Below are 25536 nucleotides of genomic sequence, written 5' to 3' on the forward strand. Positions count from 1 at the left end.
ATGCAATGAACAAATTAAAGAGAGAGAGAGAGAGAGAGAGAGAGAGAGAGAGGGGAGGGAGGGGGGAGGGAGAGAGGGAGAGAGAGGAGAGAGAGAGAGAGAGAGAGAGAGAGAGAGTGTGGGAGAGGGAGAGTGTGTGTGTGTGTGTGTCTGTGAGGATTGGCAGAAGGGTGGTCCCGAGTCCCAGTCACTTCAGCGGCACTGCACTTCTTGGTCTGATGAATCCAGTCAAGTGATGCCGTGAACGAGCAACACATCCGAGCACACGGCCTGTCCGCAGGCACACGTGAGCATGCTAATGTCTCTCAGCACATTTCAGGGCATCGTCAAGATCAGTGAGCTTACAAACACACAAACACACGCAGTCTCAGAACCCCCAAGGCTGGCGGGTACTGACTGGTTTTGGGGGTGAGGTAAACACTCAGCGCAGTGATGGCGTCGTTGGAAGGGTCGTGGTAGAGCTCAGTGACAAGGAGGTCATTATCCTTCATCCGCAACGGGAACTTCTGCATGTCTGTGGACAAGAACACAAGCGGTCACAACTCCAGAGGGTTAGGTCCCCGTGCCCTGTGTATAAAGCATGCTCGGTGCTCACCTATGTAATATATTGACCCATTGTTACATCCCAGGAGGAGGAAGGAGCCTGCAGTGTCGTAGCTGGTTATCGGGACAACGTCCTGCACCTGATGCCATGAAATTGTTAGTGTTAGGAAGAGAGCATCATTCCTCCTTTTCGTTCCAACTCCCTTAGGGCTTTGATTCTTTTGGGTATCCCAATACCCAATTTTAGGAAGCTTAGACAACGAGCTGTCTTTACGCCCCATGCAGCTTTGAAGACATGTTCTGGTCGTATCCCACATCAGCCCGTGCTCTCTGAAGTCAGATGTGTCACCTCTTCTTGCTGCATGTGGTAACTACACCACAGCCTCTGGAACTGAAAGGCCAAGACAGACCCCCTTCCCTGTGTCACTCATATAAGAGTGCTGAAGCCACACAGTGAATAATTAGACCAGCACAAGTGATTTCAGACACAGTGCAGCTGCCTAACAACCTGCTACACTTCTTCATGTGGACAGTGCCCTGTCTTACTGTCCTTAGCAAAGATTCTTCTAGGAAATAGCAGAGGCAAAGCTCCAGTGTCTTGTTTTCCAGGCACTGGAATTAAATAGCATCTCTTCAAAACAATCAGCCTGGTTTGCAAACAGGTAACCATGTAAATCCAAAGGACTAAAGTTACCACAATAAATAAATAAACCCAAGAAACACCACAAAGTGGCAGCATAGGAAACAGAGTGAACAACTCTCTACCATCCTGCCATAGAGACTGTAAAAATCCCTAATGATTCAACATTGTGTAGCCTCCAAGGAGCTAGCTAGCACCTCTCAGGCTTCTTTTCCAGCAAGGATAAGAACTACATGTAATCTGCTTCATGTGTGTCTGCTTTATGCACTACAATCTACCTAATAAAACATCTGCTGTCCACCTCCCACAGAGGGCTCTGGAACCCAACACCAAGAAGAGAAGAGCAAGGCAGAGCCTGGGTCCACTCCAGCTACAGCACAGGCACCTGGGATTAAAGATCTCCCTAAGCTGCTCACATGCAGGATGCTCTGCTGTGTGCACACTGCAGCTTCCGTCGCGAGCTGCACTAGGGCATCTCTGCAGGACCCTGGTCAGGGCTCTCAGAGAACAGGCAGCAACTCATGTGGCATGCCTCTGCCCATACTTCTGAGCTGGAGGTAAAACTCAGAGTGAAAGCACTGTGCCTGCCACTCACCCATGCCTTGTTAGCCCCAGCACTACAAGACAAGTCCCACTCCTACCTGAGGGTCTCCACAGCAGGAAGCAGAATAAACGCTGAGCCCTCTGGAGCCACATTTTCCTATAAGACTGAGCTTCCGAGCCCTTGTCAGGAGAACACTGTTACCTGCTCTGCAGGAAGATGGGTTCTGTGGTAACCCTCCCCTGCTCAGCCCAGACCACTCTAAGGCCACAGTGCTTACACTGGATCCTTGGGCAGGGTCAGGAGCTCCTCCTCAAACTCAGACCTCACTGTTAGAGTCACAGGACAGGTTGTCACTGAACCACTTAGCTGTAAGGTCTCCGAGCCCTCACAGTGAGGCAAACATTCTCTGATCCTTTGAGAGGCAAAGCACGTGTGTCGCAATGTGGCTTTCAGGGCTAATGTCCACATACTCTCCATATTCTGATAGGAGAAAAACTTGTAATCAATCTGTGTTCAGCCCTATCTTCATGAACTTGAGAGATGATGCTCACATAGTGCTGTTTCTGCCATGTTACTCAGGCTGAGCTACCTACTTGACAACACTGAAGAATGCTTTCTGACTGACACTCTGTGACACTGTGTGTGTGTGTGTGTGTGTGTGTGTGAGAGAGAGAGAGAGAGAGAGTAAACAAAGCCCTATTTTTTTTTTATCTCCATAGATTGGTCTTTATAACATTCCATCAACATTTCACTAAGGTAGAGTTGAGAAGCTGACAGAAAAATCTCAATTTTTCAGGTTTTAAGGTTGAATGCAATGAATGGCTAATGATTCACCGGACTCGAATGCTCAAATGCATCCCGACTGCATCTGAGGTTAAGAGCTCAGGGGCTGCCATGTGCACTTCTGCTATTTGTGGCTAGAAGTTGCTAAAGGCCAAGTCAGAAGCCAGTCAGTCAGTGCTGCAGCAGCCTGGGAGGCAGCCTCCAGTCAGAGCTGTCTGTGGAGATCCACAGACAAGGCTGAGGCTGCACATTAGTCTCGTCTCCACAGAGCACTAGGAGAAACGCAGCTGTGCTATGAGGCCAGTGTGCAGCGCGGATGCAAACTTTGCTAGGTCTTTCCGAAATGTGCAACAAATCCACATGTCAGACGTGGTCTTCAGCCACGTATGTCCAGGCTGAAGAGTCAGCTAACACACAGACAAAACTCCCAAGGCTATGATCCACAACACGGTCACTGGAATGACTCTCTGGATCTCAAAGCCATTCAAACCAACAGTGAAAGGCCATCAGGACAGTTAAGGTCCTCTCAGGGTCACAGAACAGCACATCCCTGTGTGGACAGCACAGCCCCCCTGTAACACAACTGGCCCAGAGCAGAACTCCCATAACTCAGTCCTCCCTACAGGGGCACCAGCAGCAGAACAATCCTGACGATGCTTCCTCTCAGCTATGTTGGAGCCTCTCCACTGACCACTGCTGCACTGTCTCTGCCTTTTATGCAGACCCGACCTCTGCGTCTTCACTGATATTCAAACACTTTCCCCAATACAATCCCTAACCTGAGATCTATCCAGTGTTATCAGCTCCCCTGCTCCTCAGTCCTAAGGTCCCAGGACTGTTCCTCCTCCAGAACCTCATGGGTGTCAGTCGTGACAGCCCCCACAGCCTGTCGATTTCAAACCAACCCTTTCACTCTGCTGCACATCTTGTCATCTGGCTCTACCCTGTTTTTTAGTCCTGATGTCTATATGCTCAGACAACACCCCTAGGGTTCCCCTTCACCAGTATATCTGCTGGGTTATTCCAAGACCTCAGCATATCAAAACCTTGGATATACAAATACAAGATGTAGTGTCTGCAGGTCACCTCTGTGTACATCACCATCTCTAGACTACCCAGCATTATCTAATGTGAACGTCATGAGATTAACTGGGATCTGTGTTGTTTAGAACAACAGAAAAGATGTCAATTCTGTTTTGTAACATTCTTAATCCAGCTGGTGAGTCTCCAGATGTGAAACCAGGGGTATGGAAAGCTGGCCACACTTGCCAGTGAGCACAAGGATCAAACAGGCCACCGGGGAGAGCTGCTCCAGTGCTAAGTCCTCAACCTTCACTGCCACTGCTTTCTTCCCAGTTCCATTCAAGCTGTCAATCTGCTCAAGTTCCTTCCAGCGCTCTACAGTCCACACCCTCCTCACTCCTGGAGAACACGTCCCCTCCATCCCTCTGGCCTCCAGAGCGTTCTCTGCAATTCCCTTCGCTGCCTACAGCATGCTCGAGCTTCTCCTGCCTTAGGGAAAACACAGTCCCTCAGTGTGGTTAGCATAGGAGACAAACAAAGCAAAAACATTGTCTTCAAATTATGACTTCAGGAGCCCTTAATTTTTTCCCCATTTCTTTAGTCCTGTCTCGTTCTCTCTAAGCCCTGGAAGGTGTTTAGCAGACTACTACTGTCTATATACATAGTCTATGGTCAGATTCATCTGCATTTCCTTCCACTCAATAAATGAAGTTTACCTCAATTCCTATGCACACAGCATGGCTCTTAAAAATCTCAGAGGTGGGGAAAAATGCCAAGACTATCATTATAAAAGTAAAACAGTAAACTGTCTGTGAGGAACAAGTCTCCAATGTGATGTACTCACGGTTGGCAGGAACTTTATAGGAAGGGACATTGTCGGCGGGCATGAAAGTGTTTTCCCTTGTGGAAGGAGCACTGACTGAGACTAACCTGCCAGTGCTGTGTGACCGCATTCCACACGCCCACTTTGCCTGTGTGACTCGTGGCCACCAGCTGATTCCCAATGAAGAAGAGGGCGTCTACAGGAACCCCGAGGCTGAACACACCTTAACCAGCAAAGCAAACAAACACAGACGTCAGTCCAGCACATCTTCTAGGTTATCACAACCTAGTTAAACATCTGACTCCAGGGTTACCATGGCCTACTGACTGTGCTGTGATCAACGGTGAACAGAAGTCAGGCAGCACCGAGCAGGGTCAGCTGGGCAAGCTCGCATAGCTGGCCAGTGTTGGCTCATGCTGTGGCTCTCAGCCTACGTCACCATAACCACCACCTCACAGGTAGGAGAAAGGTCTGGGACCCAGTAAAACCTGCTGGGAATTCAGAGGTAGCCTGCTCATGGACTAGACCTCGGGGAACCACTGACTGAAGGCATACACTTGGCAGCCTAACTATCTGGAAGGTATCTAAAAAATGCAGAAATAAGGTAACAGAAGACCAAACCATCACACTGTATTCAAAACAAGCATTTAAGTCTTTAATTAAAAGCTTATTTTAACCCTGTTTCCCAGTATTTACATTTCAATCCAACTAACTGAAAAGGAATATAAACTGTATAAAGCAAGATGCCTTCTGAAAAAACACAGATTCATTTGAACTCATCCCCAGTTTAGTAGAGGAAGGAGCACCCACTCTACTACAACACTCGGACAACAGGAGGGAGTGCAGTGAGGACGGCGGTCAGGGATAAAGGAGCCAGGGAAGGGCTGAGGGAAGAAAATCAAAGGAGCTGGGTTTTCCAAAGGTCTATAGGCATCGCTGAGCTGGAGAATCAGAAAGGGTAAGCTAATAAAACTGTAGGAAAGGGGAGTGTGGCAAAGGGACACCCACACTAAGGAGGGTCCGCCTATCGCTGGCCCGTCTCCAGCCATGTCCCACAGGCTCTCAGAGACCATCGCCGCTTGCACTTCCTGCTCCTCGGACATCATCTACGAAGAGCTCCAGCCATGACCCACTCATTCTCACTGCAACGATGGTATATTTTCCGAAAATGTCTTTTAATCCAGTAACTCGTGAATCTGAGTCCAGTCTCTAAATCCTGCTCTATTTGAACCATAATTAAAGAAGTGCCTGTGAGCCAATGTTAACATTTATTTATTATTTATTTATTAACACTTAGCTACCAAGACAAAGACTCAGGAGACCTTAGAGAACTCAGGGGCAAAACAAAGTGTGCTTTAAAACCACAAGCCTGAGAAGACGACTGTTTCCCCTGGCGTCAAAGCCGAGTGGACAGCCTTCTGGGTGCTCACGTCTATACTGTGTGAAGACCTCAGTGTTCTACAGCCGTCCTGAAGCCAGCCACGTGGCCAGTGAGACGGCAGTGCAGGCCTAACACCCTGAGTTGGAGCCACAGAGCCTACGGTGGAGAGAGAAAACCCACGCCCACAGACCTGCCCTGACCTCAGCCGCCCCGGCACTGCTCCCTCACACCATTCTTACTCATGCCCACATCTTGTCTTTAATGTTAGAGACAAAGCAGTAAGAAAGATGGCAGAGATGGACAAAGCCAAAACTCAGAAGAAAACATCAGTCCTGCGGGGAACACCACCTCCTACACACTAAGTGTCTGCATTTAAATACATATCTACATAACCAAGACAGCAAAGTAAGCTATCAGACACACACACCCTGCCCTTAACAAAAACAGGTGAAGGAATAAACTGCCCTTCCAAGCAGAAGGTAGTAATTCTGTGTCATCACAATTATTTACAGAGCAGCACTACGATTTTGAGGCAGGAGAACTTTTAAAAACTGGGGCTAACTCCATTCAGCCCTGCTGCAGAAATGAAAGCAAGCGGACTTTCCTCCTGATCAGGGTGAGGTTTGGAGAGTCAAGGAGGACACCGTGCATGGTCTCCAGGACTGAGTGTCACTCCAGCTTAGGCTGGAGGATCCTGAGCACTGTGGGCAGACAAGGCAGTAGCACGAATGTGAGCAGCTCTGCCCCAGCCGTTCTGAAGCCGTCTGCTGTCTTGTCTGAGTCACAGGGCAGGGGTCCAGCCTTGGAGAGCCTATCATGCATCCGCCAGCCCAACAATGTCCTCTAGATGGTGAAATTCCAAAGAACAGCACCAACAGATGTTCCCTTTAGAGGCCTGAGCAAAACGCTACGGGACCAGCTCCTCCAGTGGCTCCTACCACGCTACCCTCTGCAAATCGAGGAATAAAATCTCCACCCAATAGCACTTGAAAGGCGAGGTGCATAGGTAACTTGCTTTCTGTCTGTTTACCAGCTGGCTCATTCAGATCTCTCTTGCTGAAACCAACGCCACGACCAAAGCGCCCTGGGGAGGAAATGCTCTACTTCACCCTACAGCTCCCAGTCCAACATCCTCAGAGGTGGGGCAGGAACCTGGAGACAGAGCTGATACAGAGGCCATGGTGGAACATTGCTTCCTGGCTTGGTCCTCATAGCTTGCTCAGCTGCGTCTTACATATCCCAGATACCCTGCCCAGGGGTGGCACTGCCTAGATCCTTCATATCAATTAACAATCAAGAAAATGCACCAAGGCTTGCCCATAGACCAACCTGGGGGGGATTTCCCAATGAGGTTCTCTCTTCCCAAGTGACTCCTGGTTGTGTCAAGTTGACACACACCAGCCAGCACAGCAGTATGTCTTTATGTTAAAGTCTGTTTTCTAACAAACCAAAGGGGGAAGCTTATGCCATTACACATGATAAATGGCACTCACTTATTCCACACTTTAAAACAATAACAGCAAAACTGGACAAAACACAGATGGCACTTTTAGGCAACGCACAAAAGGCAGCCAAGGACTCAAGATCCTGGCAACTGTGTCGTCTGCTGAGGGCACTCCCACCACCATACAGAGGTGAACACTGCGAGCAGGGGTGGCTCTCGCTAAGGACAGCCCAGGTACACATGAGAGACGGTGCTGTGGAATGGTGGGAAGTCCCAGCGGTCACAGTAAATGAGGTGCTTTCACCTCAGAGTGGTGTGCTTGGCTGACGACCTCACACACTGAGAGCAGACGAGGAAGGAAGGGAGGGCGAAGGCGGACAAAGACAGATTTGGTCTCGGGCATTTTGCTCCCCAAACAAACAGAGCCTAATTCAAGCAGGCGCCAGTGGTTGGTAACTGTTGCCAGCTACAGACATTCAGTTTCAAGTGAAGTGAGTGTTCTGAAGATCTCAGCTGACAGGAGCATAATTCCCTCCTACACTGTCACATGTGTGACTGCACTGAGTCCCAGGACACATTACAGCTGGGGAGTGAATGGCACCACCATTTATAAAATCTGCCTAACTCGGCAAACCGACATTTCCCAACTGATCAGCACAGGAGTTACAAACCACTCAAAGGACAAATCACACTGGGGGTCTCAATTTAGCTGACTTAGAAAAGTTTCCATGGTTCTGGTGCAGGATTCAAGTGAAAGAGACACAGCTTTTTGAAAATAATATTTAAAAAAATGTATTAATAACTGTTTGTCAGGCTACCCTGTCTTTTGTCTATGTTTCACATAGATCAATAAAAACAATGTATCACAGAAAACTAAATACAGAAAAAGACTTAGAATTACAAAAGATCACCACAGGCTGTGGAGAAGGTCAACCTAGCAACAGTGCCTACTGCACACGCATGAGGACCTGAGTTCAGATCCCGGCATACACCTGAAGAGAGAAAAAGTCCTGCCTGCCTGCATCCTCGCTCTCATGGTAGGGGAGCAGAGACAGGAATCACTGTGCTTGTTTGTCAGTCCGGGCAAACCCAGCAAACTCCAAGTCAATGAGAGACTACCTCAAGGAAATGAGGTGGAAAATGATGGAGCAAGACATCTTTCTGTGACTCAACAGACAGGCAGATAGGCATGTGCACTCACACACAGATATGCATGCACTCATACGCCAGGCACATGTACTCGCACACACAAAAATAAAAGTTTAAAAAAGCTACACACTGTAATATCACTTTGTCTCAAAATTTTTCTTTTTGGAAAACATCTCTTTTCATTAACGTGTTTTACGTCACCATGCAATGAGTTTAGTGCTGCTAATTTTTATATCAGTAAGTACTAAATTTCCAAGTCTAATTTCTAGTAATGTGAATGCAACAGATGAAGACCTATACAATTCCTTCTGGTCTTGACTAACTTAAGAGAGCTTTGGTTCTGAAACCAAACAGTCTGAAAAACTTGGCTACAGAGGCCAGACAGCATGAGCCATTTCCCAGTCTTCAAGAGAGTGCGAGAGGGGGAACCATGTGCTGGAGGGCAGCTCGCCAGGCTCTACCTCAGTGCTTTCCGCTAACACAGCCTTCTCACAGGAGTGCTGTGACCACCCCAGCCAGCCCTCACACGGATGGCCGATCGCTCCTCTGCTCCTAAACTCCACAGCCAAGCACGGTAAGTGCCTTCCTACCAATTTCACTTCCGCTTCCTCCGTCCTGAACACTCCACAGGATGATGCTGCTCTCTGAGGCCACAGCCACCATTTTGTCCTTGTCTCCATGAGGACCTCCAACCACTTTTGCATTCAAAGCCACCCGTTCAATGGTCCAGTCCAGATATGGGCTTGTAAACACTTGCTGCCACCCTGAAGACTCTTTGATTCTGTTGAGAATAGACATGTAGAGTGAACTTAGTAGTGGATGAGAAAAAGAACAGAAATCAACATGGCAAACAGACAGTAACATCCTTCACCTAGACAGCCTGAATATAATTTTTGATAGATCTACAAAGACATTATTCTTTTTTTTTTTTTTTTTTTTTTTTTTTTTTTTTCAGAGCTGGGGACCCAACCCAGGGCCTTGCGCTTCCTAGGCAAGCGCTCTACCACTGAGCTAAATCCCCAACCCCAAAGACATTATTCTTGATCTTACATTTACATATATGACATGTGACCACAAAAAGAACTAGAATACTGTTATTTCTCCAAAAAACTAAAATTTTATAAAACACTTTAAAAATTCAAAGAAAAAATTTAAGATGGTTGAGGTTTGGTCTGTTGCTATGCAAACCTTTTTAAACCAATTTAAAACCATTGGTTAAATAAAAATGGTAGCCAATTACTGAGGGGATTAGAGGTAGGCAGGTTTTGGGTTACCTGTTACCTGACTGAGGGTTGTGGGGGGGCGGGAGGGGAGTGTTTGAGGGGGAGGGAAGGACATGGTGAGAGGAGGAAGCCACTGTGAAAGGAGATGAACCATGAACACATGACCAAGAGAAACGGCAAGTATTTGGGGTACATAACTGGGGAAGTAGTCAGGCCAGCGGCTACAAAGGTAAATTGGGGATACCCAACCCCTGCCACCAAGTAACTGTCAAAGCAAATAAAATAGCCATAATCTGAGTCTCAAACATTTGTAGACAGGGATAAGTTCACACTGGTTTATCTACACAAGATGTTAAGTCTCTCACCTTTTCCCACAAAGCTACTGCTGTGTTCTGTATGATCCATGACGGCCAATAGCTGTCAGCATTTGAGAAGAGCTTGGGTTCGTCCCTCTTAGCAATCGTATGATGTCACTGATGTGACATGGCAAGAACTGAAGTCCCTGCTCCTTAGAGGACATTACATTATAACCTAAACACCTCAGTCTCTGAAGACTGTTCTATACAGGCCAACAGGACACTGTACATCCATGCCCCTTTTGTTCTCCTCCCCTCCCCGTCTCTCCAAGACATGGTCTTTCTCTGTACCCGAGGCTAGCTATCTCTGAGACAAGGTCTTTCTCTGTACCCGAGGCTGGCTCTCTCCGAGACGGGGTCTTTCTGTACCCGAGGCTGGCTCTCTCTAAGACAGGGTCTTTCTATGTACCCGAGGCTGGCTCTCTCTAAGACAGGGTCTTTCTATGTACCTGAGGCTGACCCGCAGTAGGATTTACCATGTAGCCCAAGCTGGTCTCCAACTCAATCTTCCTGCCCCAGATTCTTGAGAGCTGAGATTATAGACTGTACCTCCATGCCTGACTGCCATTTTTAATAGATTCCTCTGTCTTCTATGAACTAGGGTCTTCTAGACTGGGCTTCCGTATGAATGAACGGCAAACCCCCAGGGTTAGAGCCTGATTATAGATAGCGTCACGATGAACAAGTGCGCAAAAGTGCCACCCTGGTTCTACCTAGCAGGAGAAAGGACAAAGCTGCCCTTACACTATGGCACATGGAGAAAGCTAAGCTGGCTGGCCATTGGTACAACATGTACTACTTAATTAGGACATGCACAGGCATGGCCACTGTTGTCATTTATATATGTATGCTCAAGTAATACAAGTACAACTCACAAAGTACATAGGCCTTAAATGAGAATTAATGGTTTCCTTATGGAAGCTTCAAAGCTTTAATAAAGGGTAAAATTTACCACTTCCCCCCACACACACATTGGGAAGGGCTGTAATTGCCCGTTTCAGCCACCAGATGGGAGTGGTGTGTTAAGACAAATATGAGACGACTCATCCAATACACTCAAACTCACGACTGAGGAATAAAATGTGGACTTTTAGGCCCTCTCAGACTGAGCACAAAGTAGGGACTGTCAACACTTCCAGATAAGGACACATGCGCTCAGCACACATGCTGGCGGCCTGCAATCTGAAAGGACTTGATCCTGTGGGCATAGATGCAGGAACACAGACCACACACGGCACAGGCCTTAGTTTCAAGGGTACAGCCATGAGGACGGTAGAGGAAGAAACATTTACAATCTGGAGAGCGTGACTGCACTGTTTCAGAACTTAACTCAGAAAGGCAGGCAAACCTGTGTTTGCAAACTGAAATGAATGCAAAGCAATCTACAGCTGTGTAATCTTCCAGGGACGCAGTGAAGCTTCGAGTACAAAGAACACCGACACTGCACCCAGCTCTTCCCTGCCGACTCTGCAGTTAGCACAGCACACAGGGGCGCCTGCCTCCCAGAGTGAAGCCTTATGAGGTCTGGTAAATGTGAAGCACACCGTGAACAAGCTCTTTCCCAAATGAGCTGTTAAGCTTGATTAGCGTTTAAGAGTTCAAGATACCTGAATACACAGAGACACACGACATATGTACAAGAACACGCTTACACACGTGAAGGGGAGCGTCACACTCAGCAGGAAGCTGACTCACATGATGAATGATGTAAATATAATTAGTTACTCACTTGGAAGAAAGCAAAACACATTCTTAAATTTCATATCACCTATACAAAGGAAATTCCTCTGAGATTAACATCTAAAATGGAGTCCAGATGCAAGAGGGCAGCAACCTATACAAGTTCTCCATTAATTCAGTGACCACTGTCAAACACAGGAAGGAATGGGACGTAAACCACACAGGTCAGTGGCCTATGGGAAAGCACATGTGACTACCACACCACTTTCTGTTTTAATCCTTGTAGAAAAGACTATGATCTTCAAAAATACTGTGAAATTTCTTTTCGAACCGTTTGCCAGTCTGCTTCTTGGTTTGAGTTTGTAAGGAAAGCCAGCACACGTGCCCTTGTCCCTTCCCACCCGAGGCGCCAGCTCCAGTCGTAGGCTAACTGTGCCAGTCTACAACGCCACAAGCAGTCGCTCTTCCTTCTCCCGCCCTCCTCCGGGGGATTCAACACTCTCTGGCAAGTGACAACCTGCAGTGCTGTGACAGGGGCAGAGCTGCCACATCCCATAACAGTCACTGCAAGTTCCTGGAACCCTTGTCAACAATCAACTGTGCACCCCATGCTGAACAACTGAGAGACTGGCCTCTCAGGGCCTTTTCACGTGGGGGTGAGTCTAGAACAACTCCATAAAATCCCATACTGAATGTCTTATGATACATAAGAGCATTAGAACCAATCACCTGAAAGCCCATTCCTGTACAGTCTAGTGATTAAGTTAAAAACCTGCACAGCACTCAGAACGAAGTCTCATCTGTTCACCACTATAACCAAAGCCCAGCCCCAGCAAGTGGCCAACAGCACCCTCCAGAGGCAAACCTGCACCACACTTTGGTACTTACAGGGGACAGTAAAGTCCTGAGGCCTTTCAAATCTGTAACCAGCTTCAGCTATTTTTATTCCTTATCCAAGGTACAAAACAAAGTGACAAAAATTCTAACGTCTTTGACTTCCCAGTAACAATCAAACACAGGCGCATGCTGAAGGAGTCAATCCTGCCCCTCCCTGCTTCAGGGAGCAACAGCACTGCCTGAGGCCCACAGCACAGCCTTGAAGAGTCTAACTCACCCTGTTAGACGCCCGCCCGCCTGCTCACTCTAACTCACCCTGTTAGACACCCGCCCGCTAACTCACTCTAACTCACCCTGTTAGACGCCCGCTCGCTCTGGACTCTGCACTCCTCCTCACTGCCTTCCGCTCTAATCCAGTACTGAAAAGCTCGGTGCACTGCAGACACTGAGCTGTCCACACATCCGACCTCACTGTGTTACTCCCAACATTTGAACAGGACAGAGCTCGTCCCACCTCTGCTGCACAAGACAACGGACGAACGGACGGACTCATGAAAAAGTTACAGACTCAACCCTGCCTAAGGCTTCCACATAAGCGACATGAGTCAGAAGGAGTGAAGTATCTAAGACTGTGTCGCATGTCCACCATCTGGGAAACAAACACTAAGGCTGTCAGCAGTATAAAGTAGATATCAAGTAAAAAACAAACTGAATTATAACCCAGTGCAGTGGATGACACATGCAGGGGAAAACTGAAGGCTAAAAGGAACAGATGTTCAACCCAAATATAAAATATAATTATTTAAAATAAAACCAAATGATGATTAAGGACACAGTACCTGTAACACACAGCAAAGTGAGCATAGGCAGCTACAATCCAGTTGTGGTGACCAGCAACTATTAGCACCTTTCTTGGGTCCACTGGGACTCCTGTCAGGTTTAAAGAGAAGCATCTACATCTTACACAGAGTTGGAAAGTTCTGGCTCAGAGGCCATTTCACACTTCTGCCAGTTTGTGTTAAAGTGGTCGGAGCAGAGCACGCACAGCTTATTAGACTGTGGATCACGCCTTCCCCAGACAGGCAGGTTAGTACCAGCAAATGCCGTAGGCCCCAGGAGCCTAAACTGGGAACCCACTGGCCAGCTCTCAACAGAAAGTTTGTCAACTGTTGTGAGGACAAAAACAACAGAAAGAAAACAAAAACAGAGGATCATATTACACATCAAAACAATGTGTGTTAAATGAGATTTTCTAATATATAAAACAATTATAAAGGGCTGGAGCATAGCTCAGTACAACAGCACTCAGCACCACTGCCATAGATTCAATGCAAAATCATAAGACTAGAGAGGGAAGGAGGGAGAGAAGGAGAGAGAGAGAGGAGGGAGAGAGGGAGAGAGAGGAGAGAGAGAATAGAGGGAGAGAGGGGAAGGAGGGAAAGATAGGAGCAAAAAAAGTAATAGTAAAAATTCATAGCCTGTGTCCCTGCGAGTTAAGTGTGTGCTCTCCTCCTCTGTGTCCTGTGTCACTCACCCAGCCTAATAGTGTCTTCTCCATTCCCAGCAAGCACAGGCTGCGTCCCGCTTCCCCGGGCTTCGCCTTCCATAGAACTTAGTCCATTCCTAGCGTCCACAGAGGACCTAGCTGTGTTAGTTCCTTTACGACTGGGGATGCCTACAAAGCAGAATACATTTCATCTGTTACGTCTGAACTTCCTCACACTTTCAGACAGGGTCTGCTCAAAACAACACCTCTCCCAGAAGCACAGGCAAAGCCCCAACTCTAGGTAACTGAGGCAACAGTGACCTAAGCCTGCAGAGGGGACAGTGACCTAAGCCTGCAGAGGGGACAGTGACCTAAGCCTGCAGAGGGGACAGAGACCTAAGCCTGCAGAGGGGACAGTGACCTAAGCCTGCAGAGGGGACAGTGACCTAAGCCTGCAGAGGGGACAGAGACCTAAGCCTGCAGAGGGGACAGTGACCAAGGCCGCAGAGCTCCAGGCTCGGGAGCTCGGCTAAGGGCCAGTGGTGTACAGGGCAGCCAGTGTAGCCGCGGAGCTCCTGCGTCCTTCGGAAGGGCCGACCCCTGCTCTACATGTGCTGTGGCCTCACTGTCATGCAAGGGCAGTCTGATGAGGACCAGACTTACCGAAACTCAAATAAGAAAGCAGTTGTTCTTATTTTATGCTTATGTTACTGACAAAAAGAGCTTTTTAGAGACTGACCAAACGTGAGCCGCAGTACCTGGCGGGGGCAAGTAGCCGTGGAACAGGACACTGCCGCAGGACGACCTCTCCAGCTCCTCACACAGCAGCAGCCTTCGCACTGCAATAGTCAATGAAGCTCGTCAGGGGCCATGCACACACAGCTGCTCCACACTCACTCTCAGTTAAGGGCGGTGAGGAGAGAAAGGGATGTTTAAACAGCTCACAGCTGCTCTCCAGAGGACCTAAGTGAAGACACTCTGCCTCTGGGCAGCTTTAGCGCACAGGGTCAGTCCCAGGAGATCACACATACCTAGTGGAGTGATCCCATAAAATTCTGCCTCGTGTCTGAGAACGTTGATGCTGACTCCCCTGTAAGGAAGCAAACAAAGTCTGTGAGCTCTCCAACACCAGTGACCTAGGCCACCATGGCGACCACGGAGAATACAGCAGACCCTCAAGGGGATGAGGCCACCAAGCCTAAATTTTGTTTTTTTTCTCACATTCTCTTTCCCACACCGTTAATCACCTGGAAGTGGTTAAGAATTTGTGCTCTTTCCCAGAGCACAGATGCAGTTCCCAGCACCCAAAGGGCAGCTCGTATCAACTGAAACTCCAGTCCCAGGGCTCCAGCTTCCTTTTCTGACCTCCAAGAACACATGCAAGTACTTGTGCACAGTCATGTGGGTGGCAAAACACTCCACACAGGACAAAATAGATATTTAAGATGCACTGCTACCACTTAAAATGGTTACATATTTGATGATTTGTATGAGTAAGAGAGATTTGAGGAATAATACAATGAATTATCAAGAAAAATTCAACCAAAAAAAAGAAAGGCAGAAACCGTTCTCGTGGAGGACTTTTTAACTCAAGTCTCTCTATAAATGCGCTCGCCTTCCCCGTTATCCTGGAAGCGCCCTGGAAGCTTCCTCCTCTTCTGAGCTCTGTGTCTTCCACAGGGCCTGGTGCAGTGCTCATTTACACACCGTGCAGCATTCTGCGTGCAATGAGGACGGCCCTGCCCAGCAGGAGAGCTGGGTAACGATCTGTAACTGACAGGAAGAGGGTGAGCCCCCGAGTCCACAGCACCGAGGCTCACGGTCGCCAGCTCTGCCTTTGAGAACATGGCCAGGCCTCAGCACATATAATTAATTGTGAGTTAACGGTTTCATTTGTGACTAGTTTAACAGAAGAAGGTATGGGCTAGGAAGGGTTTGAGTAAAGCAACGTCCCAAAGATGAGGACCCAAGGGTAAGAATTCAGATCCATCCACATCATAAGAACGCCAGACAGGCGTGGCAGCCCACTTGTACAGAAGTGGGACCCAGATGGCCCCAGAGCAAGCTGGCTGACCATGGGACGGCTAGATCTAGGTCAACTGAGAGACCCTGCCTCATGTAGAAGGCAGAGATCTAAGATGCTGACACCAACCTTGGCACACTCACACTCACTCACACAAAAAACGAAGAACGCTGGAAACGTCCAAACTCCACTTTAGAGTCAAATGCTAAGGATACAGTGGCAAAGGCCCAAGACAAGGAAGGGCTCAGGGCAAACATGGTCTCAGAAGCTCGAGGAGCTGCAATGCAGACAAGTCACCAGCACAGGCTGGCAAACATAATTTGTGGTACCAGCAATACAAAATGTTATGCAAAAAACATGGTTAATGGGTTGGGGATTTAGCTCAGTGGTAGAGCGTTTGCCTAGCAAGCACAAGGCCCTGGGTTCGGTCCCCAGCTCCAAAAAAAAAACAAAAACACAGTTAAAGCAGTGTTTTAAAAACTTCCTTCTTTTGAAAAGTAACCAAAGTTTACATTTGCTGGGCCCCTGCGAAGGCAGGAGAGTAAGAAAGAGTGGGCCTCTCCTGGACCTAAGTCACAAACAAACAGACCTTTGCATGGAATGAGGTGCCTGAAAACCCCTCACTGTGGAGGCTGAGTGCCCTCCTCTCACCCAGCACAGCCCACCTCCCACTGGCTTCAGGGACTGTGCGCCTAAACTCAGTCAAGAAGCAGCTAAAGGGCACCCAAGAGTCCTCAAAGTTGGATCTACAAAAAAATCAGAGCCTTAGTGAAGGTCTGACAGAAATGCTAATAAAGCTGTCTGTAAGAATGCAGACTAATTCAAGATGGCAGACTGAAAGGTAAGAAAGTAAGGTTTAGGTGATCGTTCAGTCATCCATAAACTACTGCCCACCCGTCAGAGGCTGGGTGTGTAGTGGAGAGCGGGTGCCCTTCTAGAGTGGAGAGCTGTTTAAGGATTACTACACGTTAGTGCATAGAGCAGGAGCTGACAGACTGACAGACAAGTGCAAACACGGCCTTAGACAGACACAGCAGAAGCAAGCACCAGAGGGGACAGGAGTATAAGGGAAATTAGGTATGGGCAAGAGACAGACAAGCGAGAGGAAACCCAAACCATCAGCCGTGCGTCCACAATCACCTCTGTTTCCAGCAGAGCAGAGCGCGCTCAGACCACAGCGCTGGCTGCAGGACTGAGAGAACACAGGGATGCGAAGCAGGGACTGGCCAGAGAGCTGCCAGATCGACCTGGAGGGAAAGGCAGAGTGGCCCCGACCCACCCAACTCAGCTGAGGATGCTGTTAGCCATGGGGCCCATCAGAGCCCCTTAGAGGCTGGAAGTGTGAGAGGGGCAAAAGAGAAAGAGAGAAACCAGCAACAAAACTCAGGCCGGGAGTCCGCTCCCTACACAGCACAGCTGCACTGAGGTCTAGAACCAGCTACACAGGATCCCCGACTCAGGAAACAGAATCGCCCGAGGAGCTGTAAGAAGTGACTGCTGCTGTGACTGTGGCTCACTGTAAGCTCCTAAGGCTGTGCCCGGGTGGACAGGGATACAACTGAACCGCAGTCCTTCCTGAACAGCCAGACACTGGCGGCCAGCAAGGCCTCAGAAAAGGTGAATCTCTTACCTTAAGTCGAGTTCTTTTGTCCGAAGAAAATTTAGAATGGGGGCGAATGCTGCCGGGTCCCTATCAATAAATATCTGCAAGTGAAGAACTGCGTCACAGTCAAATCAACATCAACGTCCCCTTCCCACATCTGAGGCACACAGACTCCCTGGGCTTTAATGTCCCTGACCCTGACCGCTCCAGCTGTGCTCCCAGGTGCTTTCATTCTAAAGGCTAGGACGCTGGGGGAGGGGAGGAGACACCCGGGGAAACACTCCCATCTAAACACTCCGGACTCAACCAACACTTTGAGAATAACACAAGTGTCCTGACGCTGCTGTGGCAGTCCCCAAGGTGGCAGCTGCCATAACTCCTGTGACGTAAGAAGACAGCACCGTGTGCTCCAGTGCAGACAGTCGGTGTTAACACGGCCGTCATCAGGAGCAGGGCAGGATATCCATGGGCTTAACTGACAATCTCGCCATCTCTGCTGCAAGGACTTGGGAGGACTACAGCAGAGGACCATAGCACACGCAGAACAAAGACGGAGACCAATGAGCTGGCTTTGATTCCATCTTTAACTAAGATAACTTCATGCAGACACATCTGTTTTGCTGCCTTAGTCGACCTACAATTCTCGCCAAATTAACTTCAAACTGCTTCTGAGAGCTGTCAACTCTCTTTGAACACTAGTTATCTGAACACAATTGCGCCTATGACAATGTTGTAAGTACAGAAAGCCACCTCTTGGTCTACACCTTACAGCCTTGGTCTCCACACTGTAGTCTCACGGGTTCACAAGAACCTGCAGGGCTCTACTCACTCACACCAGGCTTACTGGTGTTTCTCACTCAGGCTTACTGACGGTTACAGTTTCAGCTACTCACTAAGGCAATACAAGTTACACCCTACACTCTCTCTAATCACATCTCAGACGCCATAGACAGTAGTTACTGCTTAGGGCTCTCTTTCCAGTTTACAAACACTGCATGTGACGGTTTTGAAAATGTCACACTAAATTTGTGCTTACTAAAACATGAGCTTTCCTGTCACTAAAACTCATAAGCGTTTGTTGACTGAATTTAGAAACATAACATTTATACTCACAGCACCAGTTTCATCTCGAAGTGTTGAAATCCTTCCACTCAGCAAACTAGGAATCATTAAAGTAAGCTAGCGTTAGTTATAAAAATCTGAAAATAAACAAATTCCTTACCAGATGTCAAAGCCACTACAAGCTAATTTTCTGTTTCCAACTTTTAAAAAGATCTCAGTTTTAATCAGGTGTGGAGTGTTTGCTATAAGTCCTTAGAAGGCTGAGGAAGGAAGACGAGTTCAAGGCCAGACTGGACCACACGGCAAAACCCTTCTCAGCAGTACAAAGACAATAACATTTCTAACTTAAAAGACAACATTTAAATTCAAAATATTTTTTAAAAAAGTCTTAATTTAACTAATGAGGACAGTTTTCATATTTGGCAAGTAATCACATATAATCACACAAAGAATTACATAAGTTACCTGGAAAAAAAAGAATCTGGAATCCACATAAGAGTCTGCCTTGAGGTACTGAACCTGCAATGAGAATCGTCTTGCATTATGAATGAGAACGCACTGAGACGGGCAGCAATGGTCACGGGCTGAGGATGAGTACCCCCTCCATTATGTTTGTCCTGGGCTGAGGATGACTACCCCTTCCATTATGTTTGTCCTGGGCTGAGGATGACTACCACCTCCATTATGTTTGTCCTGCTTACTACGGATAAGCTTTACCAGTCTGCGTCAGAGTTAAGATGCAGCAAAATCAAATGCAACACTTCTAAAACCCAAGCTTCTATCCATCATAGCAAATCTCACTTCTCTGCGTCATGAAGAGCAGCTTGTCGCTGCCCTCTCTCAACTTTATGCTCTGCCTCTGGTGCCTCTGTCCTGGCTCAATCACCTTCTTCATGTCCAATACTCCAAGTCGCACCCATGTCTTCTGACACAACTAGGTTTCCAATCCACAATGGCTTCTTTCTCCAGACATTCTGCCCTGCATGACCTCCTTCTGATCAACTTGAGACTCATATATACTCTGTACTTTAGTCCTGGGCATTGCCAAAGGATGAGGAAAACAGGTACTATTTGCTCCCTGTTCATCATGGTCTAGCACCCAAACTTTCCTTCGTTTCCTTTCACATCTGCCAAGTGGCACAGCAAATGTCAGTGGATGGCAGACCAAACTGAGAGCTGCAGAGGTCAAATCCACACCTAAGCCTAAGACAGCAAGGGCTTAAGACAGCTCATCTCCTGATAAACGATAACTCCTTAAAAACCTGTGCAACTTTCAGGAGTGTCACACACACACACACACACACACACACACACACACACACACACTCACACACTCACACTCGAAAGAAAACAATGTTTTGTTTTTTAAGGGTGGGTAGCAGTGCTTGAAGAATGACCTGTAATCCCATGGCCTAGCACTAGCACAAACCCACAGCTACACTGAAGCAGAGTGTGATCGTCAGAGATGCACTCTATCCAGTTCAGAGTTCTGTGGCCTTTATATGGTTACAACAGAGCATTTACATATAAAGGAAATATTGGTAAACATGTCACCAGGCTGTCCACATGGCCACTGGCAGGATGGGCCTTATGCCACCTAATGTTGGTGACAGTAGAAAACAGTACAAGTCCCCTTCTACAGAATGTCTGCTACAGCCTGATTCTCTCACACACTCTCTGTAGTTATCAAAGTACACTTGTTAATCAGAGGGAAAACATTAGTTGTCCCCCATCCACACCTCTATATTCTAATCTGTAAGGAAAAGTGACCTGCAAAGGGAAAGAGCTGGTTTTTAAAAGATGTATTTACTGGAGGCTGGAGAGATGGCTCAGTGGTTAGGTGCACTGACTGCTCTTCTAGAGGTCCTGAGTTCAAATCCCAGCAACCATATGGTGGCTCAGAACCATCTGTCATGGGATCTGATGCCCTCTTCTGAAGACAGCCACAGTGTACTTCTAGATAATAAATAAATAAATACATCTTAAAAAAAGATGTATTTATTTTATTGTCTTATGTATACGAATATTTGCCTACATGTATGTACGTGCATCGCGTGGTGCCCACAGAGGTCAACAGAGGCCATCAGAGTGCTCTGGGATTGGAGTTACAGATGGTTGAACTACCATGTAGGTGCTGAGATTTAAAATCAGGGCTTTTGCCAGAGCAGCAAGTGTTCCTAACCATACATAAATAAATAAATCTATAATTTATTTCTTATAGATTATGTCTCTATAGAGATACAGATATTTTCCATTGAGAGATCTTAGAGAGATACAAGGATGCTAACTCACAACTAACTTCACAGTTTATAAATAATCCAAGTTGTCAAGCACTCCTATGCTCATTAATCTAAGAAAGGAGCTAAAACCAAGTTAGGTAGTCTATTTCTGTACTCCCACTGCTCCAGAAGCTGAGACAGGAGAGTGAGCTCCACGCTAGCCTGGAATGCACAGCAAATCTGAGGCCAGTGGATTGTGAACGCCTCAAGAACATACACACATACACACACAGATATGAAGACGTAAATAAATAGGAAGGAATTCAACAAACACGTACTCAAAAAACATGGCAGCTTTTCCTAAGGCATTTCTTAGCAAACTCTCAAGTAATTCTATAGGTTCAAGGTTCATAGTTCATAGGTTACTACTGGTCACAGAAACCTCAAGTCAATGGTAAATGGAAGCACGCACAGAAAGGCTCACGTGCAGAAGGCATTAGATAACGTCAAAAATAATGGTGACAAGGTTCATTTTGATTGTCTGGGATCTCCATGGACACAAACCGTTGGAGTTTGTATGAAGGCGTCCCTACAATTAAACAAAAAGGGAAGATCTACCTTTGCCCTAGGTTGTTTTCTGTTGCTATGATAAACACTGACAAAAATCAACCCGGGGAGAAAGGGCTTGTTAGGCTTACAGGCTCAGTCCGTCACTGAAGGAGAGGCCAAGGCAGAAGTGGAGACAGGAACTGAGGCTGAGACAAAGGAGCAGTGCGGATACTGCCCTGGACCAAAGTAGACAGAAGGAGCTGAACGCCTCCACCACTGGGTCCGAAGAACCCGGCACCTTAACTTTCAGTGGCTTTGTCGGGCACTTTGTCACCACAACCCAGCAAACACAGACACATGTTCATCACCTTCAGGAAACCATTTTAAAGTGCATAGGTCTGCTTACAATCACAATGTCACACTAGCATGAAGGACACAGCTGTAGTCACAGCATTCAGGAGGTGGGGCAGGCAGTCACAGACAGTAGGAGGGAAACCTTCACTACACAGCCAATCATTATCAAGCACACCTGAAAAACAATAAGTAACTTCTGGACAGACATTGGACAAGATATATATGATGAACAAGTGTGCCAAAGACGGACAGATGGTGGTAAACACAGCAAACAGAAGACTAAAGAAATTAGCATATCTGGTTATGTAGCACACCCACTCTAGTGGCTTGCCACAAAATTCATCTGCAAATATGAAGCTAAATATGAAAATGTGAAGTAAAGTGATTTGCTATGAAATACAACCATGATAAAGCCTCTAAGTCTCAGTTCATGATCACTTCCTCCAGGTCTTCTAGGGATGCATGAGACTGGCACTATAGTAACTTTCAGGAAACTGACCAATACAAAGTAACTTGCTCAAGGCTGCTAACCTAGAGGGAAGGCCTGCTATATGCAGAAGAAACCAGTTTGTTTCCAACCCTTTCCATCAGCCAGCCCCTCTCCTTTCTGCACTGATACCTGAGTAAACAACCACTCTTCACTGATGCTATCAATAACACTCACTACCAGTTTTTAAAGTCCCCATAGAGTGCCACACCAGAGGACGTGCCAGCAGCATGCTGCCTACTGTCCCCACAACCCAGCAGCATGTTCTGTGACTTTCTTCCATTTCTGAACAAGCGCTTTCTACACCTTAGGCAGTGACTCCAGAGCTTCAAACTGTGCCACAGGTTGTCTTCTAAAACATTCAAACCAGGAATAAATTTATTGTCTTTTTTTTATTAAATACTAACTAGCACTTTGAAAAATTCAGAACCCAGTAAGAACCAAGTTCACCTCTAAGACATCCACTTTTTATTATTAGTTTGTTTTTAATCTTGATGCACTGGTGGGAATGCACGTGGGAGTGCGCATGTGGAGCCAGTCTGCTCCTTTCATTTTAAGGATGGCCCGGGAGGACACTCAGGTGGCCAGCCTTGCTAATAAGTGCCTTTTTAGCCTAGCTGTCTAGCCACATCCATCTCCAATACACAATAAACAAGGCAGGGGCTGAAGAAATGGCTCAGTGATTAAGAACACTTGCCAATCTTGCTGAAGGCCAGAGTGCAGTTCCCAGCACCCAAGTCAGGTGGTTCTCAACAAGACTCACCACACCTGTAACCCCAGCTCTAAGGGCTCCGTTAGCCTCCACATGCAGCTGCATTCACCACACAATTAAGACAGAACAATCTTTTTTAAAGTGATAATATAACGTAGTTTTTTGTCATAAAGCTATATTCTTTTGAATGCCTGGAAGGAAAATACGTGAGCCATCCACGGATGCTCAAAAGCGGTGTGAAGATCTGGCATGAACACAATCCTGCTTCCCTGTAGTAACACACACTACTCACGCCTCCTGCGGAACATTTCACTTGTGCATACCAAGGTACCTGCAATAGTTTCACGTAGTTCTAGGTGGGCAGGGAAAACACACTATTTACATTAGATGAGGTCATCTGCACTTGACCTAGTATGCATGGAATGCAGCGGAGGTCATTTTCATGTGACTTGCTATGGCTGGAATGCAGTAGAAGAGGTGCAGCTTCTCCAACTGTTCAAACTTTGCTTTGGAAGTAACAAGAGAGTGACAGACCAAGTTCTCCAGCGCCTGGAAAGCCCGTACCTTCACTGCTGTTAATTTGTAATTTTTAAGTAGCAAAAGTGTTACTTGTTTAAAATCTTCAACACTGAAACTAGTCTTCCCAGGACAACAAAATAGCCTGTTCTCCAGAGCATTCCTCTCCCTGTATGTATTCTTACTATGCCTTAAAGTCAAGCTTCTCTCAACTAGCACTGACAATAATACTCTTTTCTCAGAAGAGTAATGGGTAAGTCATGGCAAATCCACAAAAATGGGGTTTTGGTTTTTTTGCTTGTTTGGATTGTTTACTTTGCCAACACACGTAATAAAAGGCACAGAATGAGAGTGGAAGGCCTAAGAGTCCAAAGAAGACGATTCACCCGGTTTTCTCCTTGCAGATACCTAAGCTGCCCACAGGTCAGTATTTAGTCACACCCCTCTACATGTGGAAAAAAATCCTTCCTGTCCGTGCACCGAGAGAAACTCTGGAAATGAACAACGATGTTGATCTACCCCGTTCCCCGCACTGACATCTGTATCAGAGTACAAAGACGCTCTCCTGTCCCTTGCAGAAGCTAAGCCCACAGCTAGGTAAACCTGCAGAAAGAGAGAGGCCCGCTCCTTCCTATGCAACAGTGCAAGCCTTAGCACCGGAGACTACAACTAGCTGGAACGCTGACAGCTCGGTGTCAGCACGCCTCGGGAGGCCCCAGTCACTTGGTCAGGGACGTCCACCATGCCAACTGTGCTCCTGTGGACTGACACCACAGGAACCAAGAGGAATAAAGACTGAATTTTAACAGTCTTTGCACTCGATCTGGGACCAGACTCTGAAGAATGCACAGGGATCCTTGGATCATGCAAAACTGTCCCTGCCTGTCGCGGGTACCCTACCCGGCCGTGCAGACGCCACCCTGCCCTGCAGCCCGTACGCCACCTGGCCGTGCAGACGCCGCCCCGGATGCAGCACCTTTATCACCTGGGCTTGCACATGTCACTCCTGCAGCAGCGGTCGTCCCACCCACTGTCCCCGCGTGGACGCGGGCTCACCTGGTCCCCCCAACATTCAGCTGCACGATCTCCCCGCTGCTGGCCGCCGCCGCGGCGAAGCTGCCGCAGTGCCCGCCCGCCATGTCTGCGGTCGGAGACGAGGCTGGAGCCAGGAGCGGCGGCTCGGCGGCCAGAGCGCACTCGGAACGCCGAGCCTCTCGCAGCGTCCGGGCTGGAGCCTGCCTCCCCCGCTGAGTGCTCGCGGCCTCCGCCTCTCGTGGCTGCAGGCCGCCGGCCCAGCCCGGCCTCTCCTCAGGGCCCACTCGCCTCCATGGCGGCCGCCACAACTGTCTGGAGGACGGGTCGCGGAGAGGGACAAAAAACCAAACCGCACCGCTGGCGCTTCACGCTTACGGAGTGGGAGTAGACAGGGCGGGTGAGAGGGAGGAGCTCCTGACAATGGGCGGGGCTGCCACTGATGCCCTTCTTGGGATTTGCCTCTTGCCTGTTCACCAGCACACAGATTCCCTAAAGAAAGAAAACTTCGCAGTTGTTCAGACTGATGCCTAAATACACGTGTTTACACTCAATGAAAAGAAAGTGAACACCTTACAGGCTATTACCTGTAAACTGCATAACTTTCACGCCACTACTGTTCAGGGCAGGAAAAGGCAAAAGGACTGCTGGGGTATGCAATGCCCAGCAACGAGTTTCTAGAATGTACATACACTCGCTTTTATTTGTTTACTGATTGTTCTCTTTTTTCACTCAGCATTATGCAGTGGAGCACCAAACCTTAACGATTTCATTCGTGTGTGTGTGTGTGTGTGTGTGTGTGTGTGTGTGTATTCTCCTGGGGATAGAATATGAGGCCTTATGCTTGCTAGGCATCACTGACCTAAATGCCCAGCCTCTAAACCACACTTTAAAGAGTACTATGGCAATATGATGTAGGTCAGCTAACAAAGACAGCCCACCATATTTCAAAGGTTATTTAATTCATCAAGCTAAACAGTAAGCATTAAATGTCCAATAGTTTTCTCATAAAATTTAAAACTGATGGACTATAAGAGGATTAAAAAACATTTTACTTTCATTAAACA

At 47.5% G+C, this 25536-nt stretch overlaps 1 protein-coding gene across 2 annotated transcripts in view; it reads right to left on the reverse strand.

The window, feature by feature from the left end:
- The window catches only part of Kctd3 (potassium channel tetramerization domain containing 3), a 34748-nt gene extending 9918 nt beyond the window's left edge, over window positions 1-24830 (reverse strand). The window contains exons 1-12 of one of the 2 annotated variants that reach the window (XM_032914752.1): window positions 24494-24828; window positions 19066-19119; window positions 18652-18697; window positions 17566-17639; window positions 14944-15002; window positions 14671-14751; window positions 13961-14101; window positions 13266-13356; window positions 8921-9111; window positions 4464-4579; window positions 596-683; window positions 398-514 (exon numbers count right to left, since the gene is read on the reverse strand). In XM_032914752.1, coding sequence (XP_032770643.1) covers window positions 398-514; window positions 596-683; window positions 4464-4579; window positions 8921-9111; window positions 13266-13356; window positions 13961-14101; window positions 14671-14751; window positions 14944-15002; window positions 17566-17639; window positions 18652-18697; window positions 19066-19119; window positions 24494-24576 — 1141 coding nt within the window. In that variant the 5' untranslated portion in view covers window positions 24577-24828. Of the gene's footprint in view, window positions 1-397; window positions 515-595; window positions 684-4463; window positions 4580-8920; window positions 9112-13265; window positions 13357-13960; window positions 14102-14670; window positions 14752-14943; window positions 15003-17565; window positions 17640-18651; window positions 18698-19065; window positions 19120-24493 lie in introns of both variants that reach the window. The other variant, XM_032914754.1, reaches the window with a different exon arrangement.
- Between the last annotated feature and the right edge of the window lie 706 nt (window positions 24831-25536).

Source organism: Rattus rattus, chromosome 10 (assembly GCF_011064425.1).
Source record: "Rattus rattus isolate New Zealand chromosome 10, Rrattus_CSIRO_v1, whole genome shotgun sequence".
NCBI lineage: Eukaryota > Metazoa > Chordata > Mammalia > Rodentia > Muridae > Rattus > Rattus rattus.